The sequence below is a fragment of the Vigna angularis genome, chromosome 3 (genome assembly GCF_016808095.1).
Source record: "Vigna angularis cultivar LongXiaoDou No.4 chromosome 3, ASM1680809v1, whole genome shotgun sequence".
NCBI lineage: Eukaryota > Viridiplantae > Streptophyta > Magnoliopsida > Fabales > Fabaceae > Vigna > Vigna angularis.
Window position 1 is genome coordinate 12747161 of NC_068972.1, and position 17726 is coordinate 12764886.

The 17726-nt window shown below is 28.4% G+C and overlaps 1 protein-coding gene across 1 annotated transcript; it reads left to right on the forward strand.

Moving 5' to 3' along the window:
• Positions 1–9830: 9830 nt before the first annotated feature.
• Positions 9831–11397, forward strand: LOC108324914 (auxin-induced protein 22B). The gene is made up of 4 exons (XM_017557861.2): positions 9831–10348; positions 10443–10633; positions 10718–10817; positions 10910–11397. Exons 1-4 carry the CDS (start codon positions 10143–10145, stop codon positions 10983–10985), a joined length of 573 nt encoding a protein of 190 aa, XP_017413350.1. The 5' UTR covers positions 9831–10142; the 3' UTR covers positions 10986–11397.
• Positions 11398–17726: the final 6329 nt, after the last annotated feature.

Below are 17726 nucleotides of genomic sequence, written 5' to 3' on the forward strand. Positions count from 1 at the left end.
CTTCTCCTTGGTTGGATTCCTATAATTTTTTTTATGATTATGTACCCCTATATATATATTTACTGTAATTAAATTCACTTTTAAAATATTTACTGTTGTTCTCACTGAAATTCACTTTTAAAATATATAATCTTATGTACCCCTATATATATATATATATATATATATATAATCTTATGTAATTAAATTCACTTTTAAAATATTTACTGTTGTTCTCACTGAAATTCTTTGAGGAGTTCGAGGTAGAATTGTCACTGTTAAATGTTGAGTTACTGCTTTTAAGTAGTTTGAACCTAGCTTCGAGTATAATATAGAGAATATATATGTACAGAAAATTCTTCCATTTTTATGTAATGAGAAATATAAATATAAGAATTGAGTCATAAAGATTTTATCCATATATTTTATAAAAATTGATATCCCATATAAGTCTCTGATCCAAAAGTTTGGGCGAATACTGTTAAAAAAATAATAAGAATATGAATATCCTAATGTTACTATATAAGAGTTTAAAATTTGTTAATAATTTAATATTGAAGAATGTTGACAATGATAATACAAACTACGAGTGTTATTTTTATAGATAATTTTTTTACATTTGATATTATTTTTTATTATATACTTTTTTTAATAAATACAAATATATACATTTTTGTACTATTTCTCAAATATATTATAAATTGAATGTAATGTGTCTCAAATTATCGTTAATGCAAAGAAAGATAAGACTATTTCATGTGAGATAGGTGTTCCAATCCTTCATTTTCGGCAAGTTTGTAAGCTGCCAAACACAATAAATTAGAATCTTTGTTAGCCACTAGTACTGCATTGCAAGCCATTACCATTAAACCTATCACACAAACCAAACAATTTCAGATGAACATGATCATAGTCCTACACATAAGACTATAACATTAATTTTCCAACTACTATTATATATGACTGGATCATCAATGATACTATCTTAAATAGAGATATTTTATTATTCCAGACATTCCCTTTTCACATTCCGTGGTGGTAATGCCTTCCTCACCTCTCATAATAAATTCATAATAAATGTTTTTTCATGATCCTTTCTAACTCATACACTACAAATATGTGCAGGCGAAAGCAACATTGATTTGTGGAATCAGATCGAATCCAAACCGCAGAAAATGATGCAAGAAGCATCCTATATGAGTGATTGGAATCATTAGTTGAGCATCACTATCTCAGTTCTGTTTTGAATTGTTTATATGCCAAGTGCCAAACACCACACGTCCTGTAGATATATTGCCAGCTTAGTACACAGCCATGTTGTTGGATTTCATGCCACAAATTCTAGCTTCATTCATTAATCAGCGACAGTGACAAAAATCCGACACACCCAGCACCGAGAGCGAAATAACTATGATAAGTATATATTATTTTCACTCCTTCACAGCAACCAATGTTACAGATTCGATATAACCGATGTATGAGTATTTGTTGATGCAGATGATGTCACATGATATAATATGCTTAAGAAAGTGGATCTTTGTGATCATGTTATTGTAAATGAAAGATTAAGAGATGAAGGGTAATAAATTTTAGAGCAGAAGAGTGGAGAATGAAAAAAGATAATTTTGTTTTATAAATGGTGGAGGAGAGATATGGCCCCCATTGAAGTGATGAAGGAAGGATCTGATTTTCTGACACCTTTTGGTTTTGATTTTGTGAGGAAGAGTTAGTGGTCCTCTCGTCTGAACCATTGTCGAGGTGGGACTCATATCTCAAAGTCTGCATAAGCAGTAGTGGTGAAGCATGAAATGGTCCTCCACTGGAGCTGTAAAAGGGTTTCGCCCGCTTTGCCCAGACATTCCAAAAATTTCTATCAGATTCATTTCTTCTTTGTTTTTTACTTATTTTCTATTTGTTTTTAATCTTTCTCTGATTATTATTTTTCAACGCCTTTAATTTAAACCTGATTATTTAAATGCTTCATACAAGTCAAAACAAAAATAGAATTAGGTCACTTCAAAAATCCTATTATGATTAACAAAGTGAATGCTAACAAATATCAATGTTTCTGGTATGTGAGTTTGTATAAATATCTTTTTTATAGTCACTTATATTTTCTTTATTTATTTATTATTTCAAATAAATAATAATTAGGACGGTGATTTTTGTGAGATGGGTCTACTTTGAAATAAGACAGTGAATTGTATCTTCATAAGAATTAAGTAATTACGTCGTGAACAGAAAAAATTATATTCGGAGACATTTGTTGATAAAATTTGTGAGGAATATTAAATAAATATTTTTAATAAACATTCGAAAATAATGAATATAAATATTTAATTATTCATTTACTTATGAAACAAGTTTGATGTTATTGTATCAAACTTGTGCATACCACCTTATACTTATCCGTAATTCTTTGGTTTAAACTTTCATTTGATACTCATATTTGTTGATCAATCTCAATTGGGTCATCATTTTTTTTCGATCTCAATTGAGTTCATAAACTTATAAAATTGAGCCAACTAAGTCTTCTTCGTTAAGTTTTCACAAACGACGTTAAAATTGGCTGACGTGGTGTACACTTAATCTGCTGATGTATATGTCTTATATTACGTGAAATTTGTTATTTAATTTGTTATTAAGTATTGTCTAAGTGTTATATGACGTGTTATGTTATATTATTTAATTGTCCAGATTAAGAATTTCTTTGGATTAGGAGATTTTTAATGAAATAGGGTTAGAGGCGCGTCGCGACGGGAAAGAGCCCTCCGCCAACAACGACAATGATGATTGTTGACAATGGTGAGCGATGACGATCACAATGTATTGGCTTCCATCAGTGGCTCTCTTCCAATCCACAATTCACACACACTAACCACACACCATCGATGATGTCATGCTCACTATCCTGCATAATATAAACCAGGGGCAATTGAAACCTATTGAAACAGAAACAACAAAAAGGGTAGGAAAAAAATTAAAATTTTGGGAGAAGGTGTAGCTCTCGGCAGAGAAGCCACGGATATGGCCGCCGAAGTGGGTGGGAAACTTGGACACGTCAAAGCGATTGATGGCGATGATGACACTCTTTCCAGCAAGGACGATAATCAATAATAATAGAGGACGATAATCATAGGGCCTATGAAATAATATGAAAAATGGCCCTTGTATTAAAACTAAAATGAAAATTAAACAGTACAATATAACAAAGCTATTTTTCTTTCTCTTCTCAACTTGCAGATTACTAAGGTTAAAATCGAACAAATCGAACCACCACAACAAGTAGATTTCACCCACTTCAAGAATTCTTCACGAGCAACCGAATGGAAAATCTTCACACAAAAATCGACCACACTCGGAATCCAGAGAATCAAAATTCTGTCCAAAGGTTCGGAACCAGAGCAACAAGATCGTTATCAAACGATCGAGACTGCGAATCAGACGAATCCGAATCCGGTGAACCAAACCCCTCAAAAAGCAGAAATTCGAAGAATCTGCGACAACAATAAGGGCATAAAAGCTTCTCGTAATAACCCTCGACGTCGTTGCCGAACACAGACACAAAGCGGAGATGAAGAAGACGCGATTGGGGTCCTTCTGGCGCTATAGGGCAGAGACCTTAGGCATCGTCGTGGCAGAGACGAAGAAGACGCGTTTGGCGACGACGGCGGCCCTTTTGTTGGCGACTTTGTTGGGAGTGCGAAGCGGGTCCAAGGGAGAAACACAGAGGGTGAGCACGTTTAGGGCTTGCATGATGGCGAAGAACAATGTCTGGGTGAGGTTACTGCTTTGTCTTCTCTCATGTGTTCTTCTACTGAATTTACAAATGAAATCCCTAATTCCCTTTCTCTAACCCTATTTTATTAAAAAATTTCTAATCCTAAAAAATTCTTAACATTACTAATTCAATTTTGTGCCACGTCAAACACGGTTAATTTAGTTAAAAAATTCCACGTAATATAATAGTTTTACTTCAACACATTAAGTGTGCACCACGTCAGTCAATTTTAACGCCATTTGTGAAAACTTAGCAGACAGGACTTAATTGACTCAAATTTTCAAATATTTGGACTTAATTGAGATAATTTACAAGTTTATGAACCCAATTGAAACAAAAAAAAAAGCAAGGATCTACTTAAGATTGACCAACAAATATGAGGACCAATTGAAGGTTTAAACCTAATTCTTTTTCATAAATTTAAGCATCAAAATAAAATTATAATCGAAAAGATGTTAATAATAATAGAAGAATTGTTTAAAATTTAACTTCATATATTTTTATTTCTTTCAATACAAAAAAACAAGTAGTTTTTTACAACCAAAATAAAAATGTTAAAAATTTGTTGGTAATGATATTTTTTTGACAGGTCGAGGTCCATCAGTAATTGTGTAGTCAATAATATTTACTAACAAAAATTTATATCATTAGTAATTATTGACAGAAAAAATTTATAAGTAAATATAGCTATCTGATTCACCTTCTTTTTCCTCTGTCTTTCTTCTTTGTTTTAGCTTTTCATTTTTTTTTTTGCCCGTTTTCACCTCCTCTACACAAACATCACACATAAGACGAGAGAGTGCATCTTCATTCCAAAACCAAAATAAAAAACTTCAAATAACAATCTGGTTTGCGATGATGGTTTGCAACATTATCCACATTGACACTTCTTTAATAATGTTCTATGATGTGTGAACAGGAGACATGGTGAAGCTTGCATATGCTTTTGCATTTGCTAGGTTCTTGTTTAGGTGGTTGCTACAAATGATGGTCACATGGCTCGTAGAGATATGATGTCGAATGGTGGAAATAGGGTGGTTTTCGCACAGTTTCAAGTCTGGACTATGTCGTTGCCAAGCCCAATCAATTCGGATCCTTGACGATGGTGAAACAGCACTCACGCCCATCGTTGATCTTCCTTGTTTTCTATCACCGATGACACTGTTGGACACCGTGATTGTTCATAAAGACTTTGGCCAAGGACACATGCATGGTGGTTGACTCTAATGTCGGCTAGGGTTAATTTGTAGAGGTATTGGAGAAGAAACCATTAGTGGTTTCTAAAATGAAAGGATGAAAATGAGCTCCAATGTTGGTTAGGGTCATACACCTTTCATATTTGGGTGAAAAATTTGTTCCTTTTTTATTGAAGGATTTATTGATAAATAAATTTGTAAGTGATAAAAATTTTAATTATCGATAGATTTTACAGATTATTGTTGAGGTTTAAAATTACTAACAAATTTTATTGATGAAAAAAAAAGTTGTCGATAATACATATTTAATTTATCAATGAAAATATGTGTTGTTAAATAAAATATATATTACTATTTGATTTTTCTGTAGATAAAATTTGTCGATAATAAATTCGTTGATAAAATTTGTTGGAAATTAAAATTTTAAAATATGTTGATAAAATTCCATAAGAATTTTTATAGTGTTTATTTATATTGATGAAATTGAAATTATTTTTGTAAAATATTAATTTTTTAAAATTTATTTCTTCACACAACTCATTTAAAATTATTCTTTAAAAAATTAAGTTTATTTGTGTTAATATTTAATTAAATTATTTGATTCAAATTATAGTTAAAAGTTAATTTTTAAATTAAATAAGCATTTTAAAGATTTATTTTAAAATTTTATATATATATATATATATATATATATATATATATATATATATATATATATATATATATATATATATATATATACACTCACGTGTACTTACGGATATAGAAAAAATTTACAGGTATGTTTTCCAAAAATTAAACAATTAACGAAATAAAATTTTCGCAGTAGAGTGACTACTAAATAGACAGTACTCGTATTCGACGTGAATCATTATAAATTTTATTATATAAAAGATAAACTCTTTCAAAAATCTTATACTTTATAATAAGAGTTTAATTACATTTATCACATCGTCACTCTAGTAAAATCATAGTCTAGTAAAATCATAAGTGTTTTTCCTTTTTTTCTTTTGCATGTATCATGTTGATCCTTTAGACAAAGTTTGATTAAAGTTAGCAATACAAATCACTTTTAAATTTTGACCTAATATTTGAGATCATATAATTTTTTTTTATTTAAAAACTTTATTTTTTCAAGTTTGTGTACTTGTTTGAAAAAGTTTTAATTTAAAATGATATTTTAGAATATTAAATCTTACAATTCACTTAAGTAAATAGACTTGGGAGTTAATTTTAAAATCAAACTTAAGTCTTTATATATATATATATATATATATATATATATATATATATATATATATATATATATATATATATATATATATATATATATATATATATGCAGAAAAATAATTTCTTCATCTCTTTTGTGAATGCAAGATGTAAAAAATGGCACGTGTGAGCATGTGTTCTTCGGGTTAGAATGAATCCAATGGTTTGAGTCATTGTTTTGAATTCTCGTGGTATGAAAACTGAGAGGTTATGTTTGCAGGAGTTTAAATTTACAATCGATGATATACAACTCTGAATGAATGTTACGTTAAACAATAACAATTAGAATTTAAACACATTCTAAAATATTTTAGAAAACTATAAATAAAAAATATTACATATCAATAAAACAATTATGAAAATAGAAAAAAGATAAACTTTAGTATGGTAACATAAAATGCAAGATTATTTTTTTCTGATAAAAATGTTCTCTATCTGTATATGCTAAAAAATAATTGATGGGGAAGGGCCCCCTGTTCCTGCTGTACGTGTCAATAATTTAAATAATAAGTACGCCATGTTTACTCAATTAATAAATACCATAAATCTTTTAATCAACTTCTCATTTTCTATTTTCATACAGAGTACTTGGTCTTCTAAACTTAAATAATATATATATATATATAAAAGATAACCAAACCTGTTTTGTTATCTTTTAATAAACAAGAAAGAGGTTAAAATTTAAAAAAATTAATAATTGGAGTGAGTAAAATGGTTTATGAATTTGAAACTAGCAAATATACATTGATATTTATACATTAAAAATAATATTAGTTTATCATTTAAAAAGAAAGTTTTAAGCTCATTTATAAAATTGTTTTATACAACAAAATCTTACTTTGAAATTCTTAAAATAAACTTTACCAAAAAATGAATGAAATGGATCCGTACAATTAACCATCGCGGACTTGACCGTTCAAAAAAGTTTGACTTTTCCCATTTTTATTTTTTTAATATCACTTAATTCATCAAAATCTAATCTGAATAGAAAAAAAAAGTTTCCAGGAAATTTTCTCTGACCATAATGAATTAATCGTGTCAGCCCTTTTTGAATGCGAGTAGTTGTGCTGTTTTTGACAATTATTTGTATTTGAATAATTTTACTGGTTCAATGTTCATGCCTCTGTTATCGTTTTTTTCCCTATCTGCTATTTATCAATAATCGTAACACACAATCTTGCAGGTATTTTTCTTTTCTGATTGTTGTTCAACTTTAACGCAGCAAACTGCCTTAGATTCAGCTGGAGACTCCTTCACAAGAAATTATTACATGATATTGGCCCATCAAGTAATTTACAATGTCTTTCAATACACAGACATTAATTATTTTTTCACCATTAAAATCAGTATTTAAAGTTCATTCAATATATATGTTTCATTTTATAATAAAAAATTACTTTTTCTGAAATTATTATTGATAATATTTATTCAAAATATTATTAGATTCAAATATAAAAGTATTTTAAAATAATAGCATCAATAGAATTTACAAAATTGAAGTTGGTTTGGATTTAAGTTCAAAAATATTAATTTATTTTTATATTTGGTTTAGAAAATAGAGAATAGGTTCCACTAATATGTTTTAGTTTGAATTTGAGTGAAAAAAAAAATACAAAAACAGAAAAGAAAAAGTGTGACAAATGAAATTATTTCAATTATAAGAGAGTAAAAAGTTTGAATATTTAAAAGTGATTGTGATTGATTTAAAATAAAAAAGAAAAAAAGATAGTTGAATCATTTATTCAATTATCACAAGATATATTACGTGGCACGACATGAAATTAATAAAACACAACATTACCACATGTTTATAGTAAATGAGATGCAACACGAGAAAAATAATCAATTAAATGATTGATTATTACATCATCATTTACTATGTACACCAGTTGCGTTTGGTTTATGTTTGATCTATTATAATTCAAAATAATTGATTCTCCTATACATATATGACTAAGTAGTTATTTCTTCTTTACTCACACTAGTGATAAACACCATGGAAAAGTTACAATGAGAAGAAACTTGATTATTTAGTAATAGCTATAGTCACAGGTGAATTTAGAAGCTTTTCACAAGCAAATTAGAAATTAGTCAGATCAGATGGATAATTTCTACTCGCTATAAGGTTACAACAAAAAAAAATTATCCTGCTTTATTATTTATAGGATACCTGTTAAAATAATATTGAAGATATTTTAAAATCTGAAAGTATTTGTAGATATCAAAAAATTATAAATTTTTTAAATGAAATCTAAATAAAATTATAAAATAATATTAAATATAATATAAATTAAAATTTAATATTTTTACTCATAATAAATAGTTGTGAAGATAAATAATATGATATCACACTCCATCTGTTTATAATAATAAGTATTAAAATATCTATTATCTACTAATACCAACTATTTATCATAAATTCTATTCATAAATGAACATAAATATTTCTAAAATTTAAAGTTGATAGTTACAAAAGAAAAATTATATTTTTACATCCTCACACAACTTAACGTGTGAGATACAATTCTTTAATAATAAAAATGTATGACAATGGATTCTCAGTAAAAGAATATATAAGTCACATGTAAATTAATTCTTCTAAACATTTTAAACATAATACGAAGTCAATTGACTTTCTTCTCAAATCTAAGTTATTGAGACAAAAGAGTTACTGGTTGATGTAACCTGCCTTCTATTTCAGCTTCAATCTTCACGATCGTGCAGTTCATCTCTTCTCATTCTTCTTACATATTACATCACCCAATACAATAAAACTAAAGTATATTTAACTTTTCCAATGTAAAATAAAATTATTAATAATATTAAACTATGTTATTAAACAGGTCCATAAATAAATACTAATCCAGGACCACTTAATAATTCCTCTAATTTTATTGCTGATGTCTTCCACTCTAAACAAAAAGCCAAACTTAAAAATTACTATATCATTATACATGTTAACAACTTATTTTTGTATTCCTGTGAAGTAATGGATACAAAAGTATTTACATATTTATTCAGTAATTAATGTTAAATTATGCAGTTATCTGAAGGAGGTAAAATCATTATATGCAACAAATAATTAATAGTTATACAAGTTGTATTCAAAGTTTGAGTAAGTTAAAATAACTTTGTAACAGTGAGTAGGCATTTTATAGAATTTTTTTGGGAGATGATGAATTTGCTCTCATGAAAGTTGTTAATGAATTTGATTAAAGTGAAATTAGTTAAATGTTGAAAAGATATGTATTGTTTGATGGATGTTAGAAGTTGGAAGAAGAAGAAGAAGAAGGTTGAGAGATGTAATGAGGATGGAGAAGGGTTTGAGGAATTAAAAAAAGGAGACCCACATGGGCATGGGTGGCATGACGAAGTCTGAGATATGGACCCTCCCTTCACATGGGCATGTCTCCTTTGCCTTTCCTTAAAGCCAACGCTCCTCATTTATCTCCCAAACCGCATCTTGACCCTCCCCAAAACTCTCTTCCTTTATGGGACACTCACCCTGTCCCACCCTTGTCCTCCATTTGTGGGGACATCTTGCTTTAAACTTGCTGCTCCTGCTACCGACACCTTACCCTCTCTTTCTCCATAATTTATTTCCTTTTTTATTTTTTTATTTCTCCTCTCACAACTCATTCATATCATTCCCCATACCATACACAACACCACCACCTCTTTATCTTCCCATGTCCCTATAAAACATACCTTCCTACACTTGCATCACATCTCAAGTCTTATCATCATCATCATCATCATCTCACAAGCTACGTACAGAGAGAAGAACAGACCAACCAACAAATTAACAGGCACTTCCTTGAATTTTTCAGTTCAGTTGTTGAATAAGAAACCAGTCTTTCAGGCTCTGGTAATTGGCATAGGGTGTTTTGGGTAATAGACTCTGCTAGGAAGAGATGGAAAGCACTGTCACGTACGAGACTGATCTCAACCTCAAGGCAACTGAGCTTAGATTGGGGCTCCCAGGAACAGAAGAAACTCAGGAAAAAACACTGCCTCCGTCTGCTAGAATTACCAACAAAAGGCCATTGACTGAAACTTCTGAGGAGACTGTTTCTAATGCTCAAAAAAATGTGGAAGCTGAGGCAGCCCCTCCAGCCAAGTAAGTTTCATTATTATTATCATTACTAATTAAAACTCAAAGGCCTTTTTTGTGTTGATGAGTGACTGATTGAAGGTGTTGACATGTATGACAGGGCAAAGATAGTGGGGTGGCCACCAATCAGATCCTATAGGAAAAACAGCCTTCACGAGAACGAGGGTGCTGGGATTTATGTGAAAGTAAGCATGGATGGAGCTCCTTACCTAAGGAAGATTGACCTGAAGGTGTATGGAGGCTACACACAACTTCTCAAAGCTCTAGAAAACATGTTCAAGTTGACCATAGGTGAGAAGAGTTTTAGTTTTGTCTGTTTTTATTGAGATGAGATGATATTGTGGAAATGACCTGGGTCGTGTTATGGGTTTTCAGGTGAGTACTCTGAAAAAGAAGGTTACAAGGGATCTGACTATGCACCAACTTATGAAGACAAGGACGGTGACTGGATGTTAGTTGGAGATGTTCCATGGGAGTAAGTGTTACATCTCTGATATGCTTTTGTCTGTCTCATCGTTAGGTTTGTATGAGTTGAACTAAATCTGACAGAACCGTACTTTTGTGCAGCATGTTTGTGACTTCTTGCAAAAGGCTGAGGATCATGAAAGGATCAGAGGCTCGGGGTTTGGGTTGTGGTGTATGAGAAAGAAAGGCTCTCAAATTAGCATGAAAAAGTGTTTTGGGGTTTGGGAAACCATGGTTTGAGCTTGGGTTATCGGATCTAAAGGGTTCTGACTTTTGAATCACTCTAGTGTATGCAGTTTGTTGGCTGGCATACCTAATATGGAGTTATAACTCTGAAGGAGGAGATGGAAGATACAGTGAAGTTTCTTCCTCAACTTTGGCAACTTTTATGGTGGGATGCTATGCTATTCCGTGTTCTTCTTTCTACTGATCCTTTTTCGAGTTTCAGAATGACAAATCTCATTGAGATTTCAAATGAAACTTTGTGTAGAAGAAAGATAGAAAAGTTTATATGTAATATTAATTGTTTACTCCATGTTTTTTCTCTTTTATCTTGATACAAGAATACAGTGTAATATACAGTTTTCGTATGTGCCTGTGTTATTCATTGGACCTCTTTCTATCTCCTGTTAAGCTCTCATTTACAGTTGTTTGCTTTAATTTGGAACTCAAAACCCAGACACAATCATATTACGATTCAATATCAAATGGTTAAGGCCTTAATTTCACCATTTTATCTAAATTAAATTTCAGAATAAATAAAATAAAACAAGCTAAATTCTTTATACTATATCTTTTTTTATAATCATCTCCTTTCTTATAGGTTATTTCTTTTTCTACGTCGTTCTTACGAAATGTTGCATAAAATTATTGTACACTGTTTATCGTTTTCCAAGGCTATATGCGGATGCTGTATTGTTGAAGGAAAAAAATGTTAGACCTCTCTAAATCTTTTTAGACCCTTCCAACACCAATTAAAAAATAATATTTTTCTACTTTTGTCGTTGTTTCAACTTAAATCATTTCATATTTTAACATAAAAGTATTATTGTTGGTGAAAATGGATTGTTTGGGTATCACCACTCCATTGTTGGCCGGAGTAGCTTCCCTCCATCTTTTTCATTTATTAAAAGAAAAATCAACACCAGAATGGTGAGTAAAATGCATTAGAATTAAAAGAGTAATATTATTAAAATATTCATTCCATTATTTAAATAATTTATAATACATAAAAGGATTGTTTCATCCGATGCTCTAAAAATGGAGGAAACAAGAAGGGATATGTAACGAAATAGAATACATTTAATCATTCACACACGTGTGTATATATATATATATATATATATATATATATATATATATATATATATATATATATATATTCAATTCGACAATTCAAACAATCTAATATTACTTTATTTATTTTCATTTTCTTTTATCATTTTAAACATATCATTTTATTATATCAATTGAAATCAAATAAACATTAATATAGAATTATTTTTATTAAATAAAATACATAAAATAACATTTAAAATATATAATATTGTAGTTTTATGATACTAAAAATAAAATGAAACAAAGTTTTAAACACTTAAAATGCATATAATAATTTAAATAAATGTTTGTATATCATACTCAATGAATTGAATATTCAATAATATATATATATATATATAAAGTTATTTTTAAATTTTGAGGTGAATTTAAAATTTATTTTTGTTTCAAACTTTAAAGTTTCTCAAACTTTAAAATAATTTAATTTTAAATTTAGAAAATAATATTTATTTACTTTTTAAGTTTGGAAATAAAAAACGTATCTAAGTTTATGATAGGAAAAAGTTTTAATTATATATATATAAATTTAGTTACTACAAACATATATAAATATTTATTTTCATATTATTATTTTTATTTTAATCATTGTATACTTCCAATATTAATTATTTGTTATTTTTCACCATAAACTTTAAAATATTCATATTGGTAGATGATAACTTTTTTATATTAAACTTTTCTTTAACTATTATATTAACTTAATGAAAACACCATATCTGCCTAAACCTACGGTATTTTATTTTATTTTAAATCTGACTGAAAAATAGTCTAAATATAACCAAAGATCGTAAATATATGATATAAAATAAATAATAATTGAAAAAGGTTTGTGGTTAATTATTTTATATAAAAAATTATAAAAGTTTCAGGCCCTCTTGATGTTAGTAGTGGTTTTATTTTGAGAATAACTTTTTTTATTATTTTTTCTATAATTTAATTCACGTAATTTATTTATTTCCTCAAATATTATTTTGTAAATATGAAGATGTTTATGGACAAACATATTCTACAAATTGCTCCTGACCCATCTTATTTTTAATAGAATAATGATACTTTGACAACATTTTTTTGACAATATTTTAACATTATTTACGTGTTATTATATTATTGGTCTAAAATTACTTTAGAATCAATAATAATAATAATAATCATAAATACCAACATAAACTAATCACAGAATGATATATAAATGATATTAAAGTGTTGTTAAAAAAATATTGTTAAAGTATCATTATTTTTTTTTAATACTCTGAAAGAGATAAAGTGGTTGGAACTAAAACAGTGAATGATGAAAACTAACACATGGCACATAAAAGGAAGAGGATAAGATCCAACATAAAATACAACTTACCCATCAACACAAAAATGAACGGGAAACAAGGGTATTCAAATACTGACGTTAGTCCACTAAAATATAGGAATATAGGAATTAATATGTAATAAGTTGTTATTTTATTTTTATAAAATTATTATGTAATTTATTAATATATCTTGCGTATGATGGTCAACCATAATTCGGATTTTTTAGTGAGTCACAAGTGGATTATCAAACTTAACGGTGGATCATGAATAAGATTAGTTTTCATCTAAATTAATTTAAGAGTAAAATATAATTATTCATAATTTAAGAGTAAAATATAATTATTCATAATTTGGAAGGTTAATAAAAAACTTACTTGAAACTTATAAACAGTAGTTTGAGATAACGAAATAGGTTATATGTATTTACTGTTACATTAATTATTAACGATTAAACATTAAATTGATTTTAATATCACAGTGTCTTTGTATATTTTCAGAATGGTTTGGAGAAACGATTGGACCTAACATTTAGACATTTGAACAACATTTGGATTTCAAACTGACACAATACAACCCAAAGGATTGATCTTGAGCTCATATATGAAACATCTTGTATCTTTGACAATAAATTCTCTCATTTATGCCTTTTTATTTTATTTTCTCACCATTGTTAAGAGTTTACTAAAAAAACGAATACTTAATTAATTTGATAAAATAAAATAAAAGAAATAGAAAACATATATCAAAGAAAATGGGATCAAGAGAGTGGTAAATTATTGAGTGGGTATTACATGATAGGAGAGTTTAAAAAGTTGGGTATTTGACCGAATATTGTGATAAACATAATTATGATGAGACTCAAAGATTAAACCTTGACATTGTGGAAGCTGTGGTTTTGAATAAAATGGGAAAAGAAGAAACATGATAGAAATGTCCTTCTATTTGATTTGAACTTTGGTACAAATGGGTCCTCTCTTCAATTCCACCCACAGACAATGACTACATTTCCTGGCAATTGAGTTCTCACCCAAACCTGACCCAAAATTGTTCTGTCTAAGGAATCTCAATACCCTACAAATTATAGATATTTAGGTTAGATAAGAAAGGATCCATCTTCATAGAATTAATCTCATCAAGGACAAATTAATAATAATATCACTCTTCAAGTTTATATGTCAAGACCTAATGCAGATATCACAAACTTTAACAAATTATGTTTCTCCATAATAATGCATCATGCACTGTGCTTTTACAAAAAACATGGTCGTTAGTGATATAACACATTAATTATATTTTTTATTTTTTTCCATGCAGGGAATCTTTGTAGACAGGACTTTGCACTGTGCTCATCTGAAAGTTCTCTTGGTAAAAAAAAAAACATAAACAAGCAAGGCGAATATTAATGGCAGTAGACAGGACTTTGCAAATCATATTTATATTGAAATATGGAAAAGGTTTGAGCAACTAAATTATTCATATTCTGTAGTACTCATAAAGTTCGTGGACCAAAAAGCAAAACTGCCAAACTTTGTTGTTGGTTTTAGAAATAAACAAGTAAAATTTGATTGCATATATATAATACGAATGAGTTATAGTTGTTGATTGGAATTTGAAAGCGTGTCTGCGTGTAACGATAACAGAGATGAAACATCAATGCTGGCGGCAATTTTATAATCAAAAACTGTTTCAAGGAAAGTCATTCATAGGTTCATGCATTGCACTGATCTTAATTAAAAAATATCACCATACTTAAAAAAAAAACTATGGAATAAAATGTAAATTTAATTAGTATTTTCTCAGAACATAAATAACATAAAATAGTACATATTAATTTCAAGATACGTACTCAAATACACCATGAATCATGTGTACACTCAAATTATTAAAATATTTTACTCATCATCTTCTTTCACATCTTTCCTTTTTTTTTTTGGCAGAAAGGAGGATTGTAATATATCACCAGAAAACGTACATGTCTTCACTTTACCCGTCAAGTATTAACATTCTGACGAAGAATTAACTGTTTTCTAATTAGAAAATCTTTCGATTAATGAGAAAATCTGTTAACTTATAATTAATATTATGTTTTATTGTTCCAATAAGAACCCTAGGCATCACAAAGAAGATGCATCACTTTTAGACTGTATCTTAGTTCGTTTGCTTTTCTAACTTCATAAGATACAAATTAAGTATATATATATATATATATTAGTGTCAGGATGTTGCTTCTTTTTAGAAAAGTTTTTGGTAATTGCAGTGATTATATATAAGGATGTAAAAGGTTTATTAAATAATATTGAGCAGACATAAGTTTATGTTGTAAGTGTAGGATGGTAAGGAAGGTTTAGCAATATGAAATTATACAATGAATGTGGCTAAGTTATAGATCCCTCTTCCCGGCAAAGTTTAAGGAAAGGTTGAGTAAAGAAAAATGCATGTACAATATTTTATTGGTAGAGCAGAAAGTGTCTTACTATTGCACTCTGCATAAGGGAACAATGAAATTTTAGGCACAAGTACACAAAAATAATCTCCACACTTTGACAGTGATGTTCAATGGTCTTCACAAATGACCATATACCATAAAACCACAAAATAAATTGCTTCCATGTGCTGCAAAATAACTAGACGACACTGCTCCATGCTAGCCCACACCTGTATCAGAAAATAGCAAAATGTAAAAATTAAATAAAAAATTAACATTTAATTACTATTTTAATATGTTAAATTTTTATTCTTTTGTTTTCAATATTTGATTTTTATTTTATTAAGTCTTTTTATGCATTGAATTATTCAAAAGTGGTATCTTTTGTTAAATTAGGATTAATATTATTTGAAAGATAATCATGTATCCTTTAAATAAAAAATTTAAGCATTAATTATGTTTATATATTCCTTTTACGGTTTTAAGATTCATTTTTAAGATCCATAAAATGTAAATGTGAGAGAAAAAAATCACAGTAACTCCACATAAAAGATCATAAAGTTAGTTGAGTGAAAAAAAGAGAGTAAATAATTAATTTTTTTATTAGATTGATATCTGATCATATTCTAAATGATATTCATACTAATTTAACTAATTTAACATATAATAAAGCTTGATGAAACCAAAAACGACCAAAATAAATAAAATCCAAAATATAAAGACTAAAATAATAATTAAACTTATTTTTAACTATTTAAAAAAATAAGGGAAAGTTAATGCATACTATTTTGTGAAATTATTTAAATAAAAATTTGAGTTTAGTTGCGAAGTAGTTGATGTAGTGTGACTTTGGAAAATTACACGTGTGATATGGAGTTAAAGTTCTTTTACCTTTTCATCTTTTCAATCAAAGAACTGATAGTTGGCATTGACGTAAAGACAACATCATGTGCTGTCATAGAATATTTTGTGGAATTCTAAGTTACCTCTGCTCTAGATCTATGCTTACCTCAAGCACTCTTTTAGTAAATAAAATATTGGTGAATTTTTATATGTTAATTGGGAAGTTAAAAAATATTCCCAAAGAAAAAGGTTTTTATTTATTTTGTTTTAAAATTTAAGAATGTGTTGAAATTTCTAAAAAGCACGTTTCCAACTTGTATCCAAAGATAGCCTCCTCCTTTACTGCACAAAAAACTCAAACCTAATGTGCTTTGTCCAAAAAAGTATTTAATGGAGGCCCAAATTTATTTATTTATTTATATGGCTAAATGTTTAATTCTTCCACTACGGGTTCAAGTTCAAGTTTGATTGAGTTTAAAAAGTTTCAAATTTCGATACGAGTTAAAATCAAACTTGGTCTATTAAAGATCCCACTCACAAACTTGTAATAGAAAAAACACATTGACGCATTTCAGTAATAACCCAATATAATTAAAAAAAATAGGGTGAAAAAGTATATACACTTGCTGTGTCTTGTTGTTTCTTTAACTTTCATTCTCCTTCATTTTGAGATGTAATTTACTTAATTATGTTTTTAGGGTTATCTTCTATAAACTAACCAATGAAATCTTAATCCACTTGAAACTAAAATGCAAAACTAGAATTCAGATTAAGATAAATGTAATAATTAAAATTTAAAGTCGCATTATAAATAAGAATGTTATGGGAAGATACGTACAACTCTTGAAACAAATGAACTATAAACTTAAAGAAGAAAGAAAACATCACAAAATTAACAACTCAATCTTAAAAATATTAAAGTGAAGAGATCATTATCATTTTTTTATGTGTATTATTCAATCTATATTTTGTAAAGTGAGATACTTCTAACCTCACATTTATACTCTACTT

Coding starts and splice junctions, on each gene's coding strand:
- LOC108324914 (XM_017557861.2), top strand. CDS start 10,143: ATGGAAAGCACTGTCACGTACGAGACTGATCTCAACCTCAAGGCAACT. Junction 10,349..10,442: donor GAGGCAGCCCCTCCAGCCAA/GTAAGTTTCATT, acceptor CATGTATGACAG/GGCAAAGATAGTGGGGTGGC. Junction 10,818..10,909: donor GTTGGAGATGTTCCATGGGA/GTAAGTGTTACA, acceptor ACTTTTGTGCAG/CATGTTTGTGACTTCTTGCA.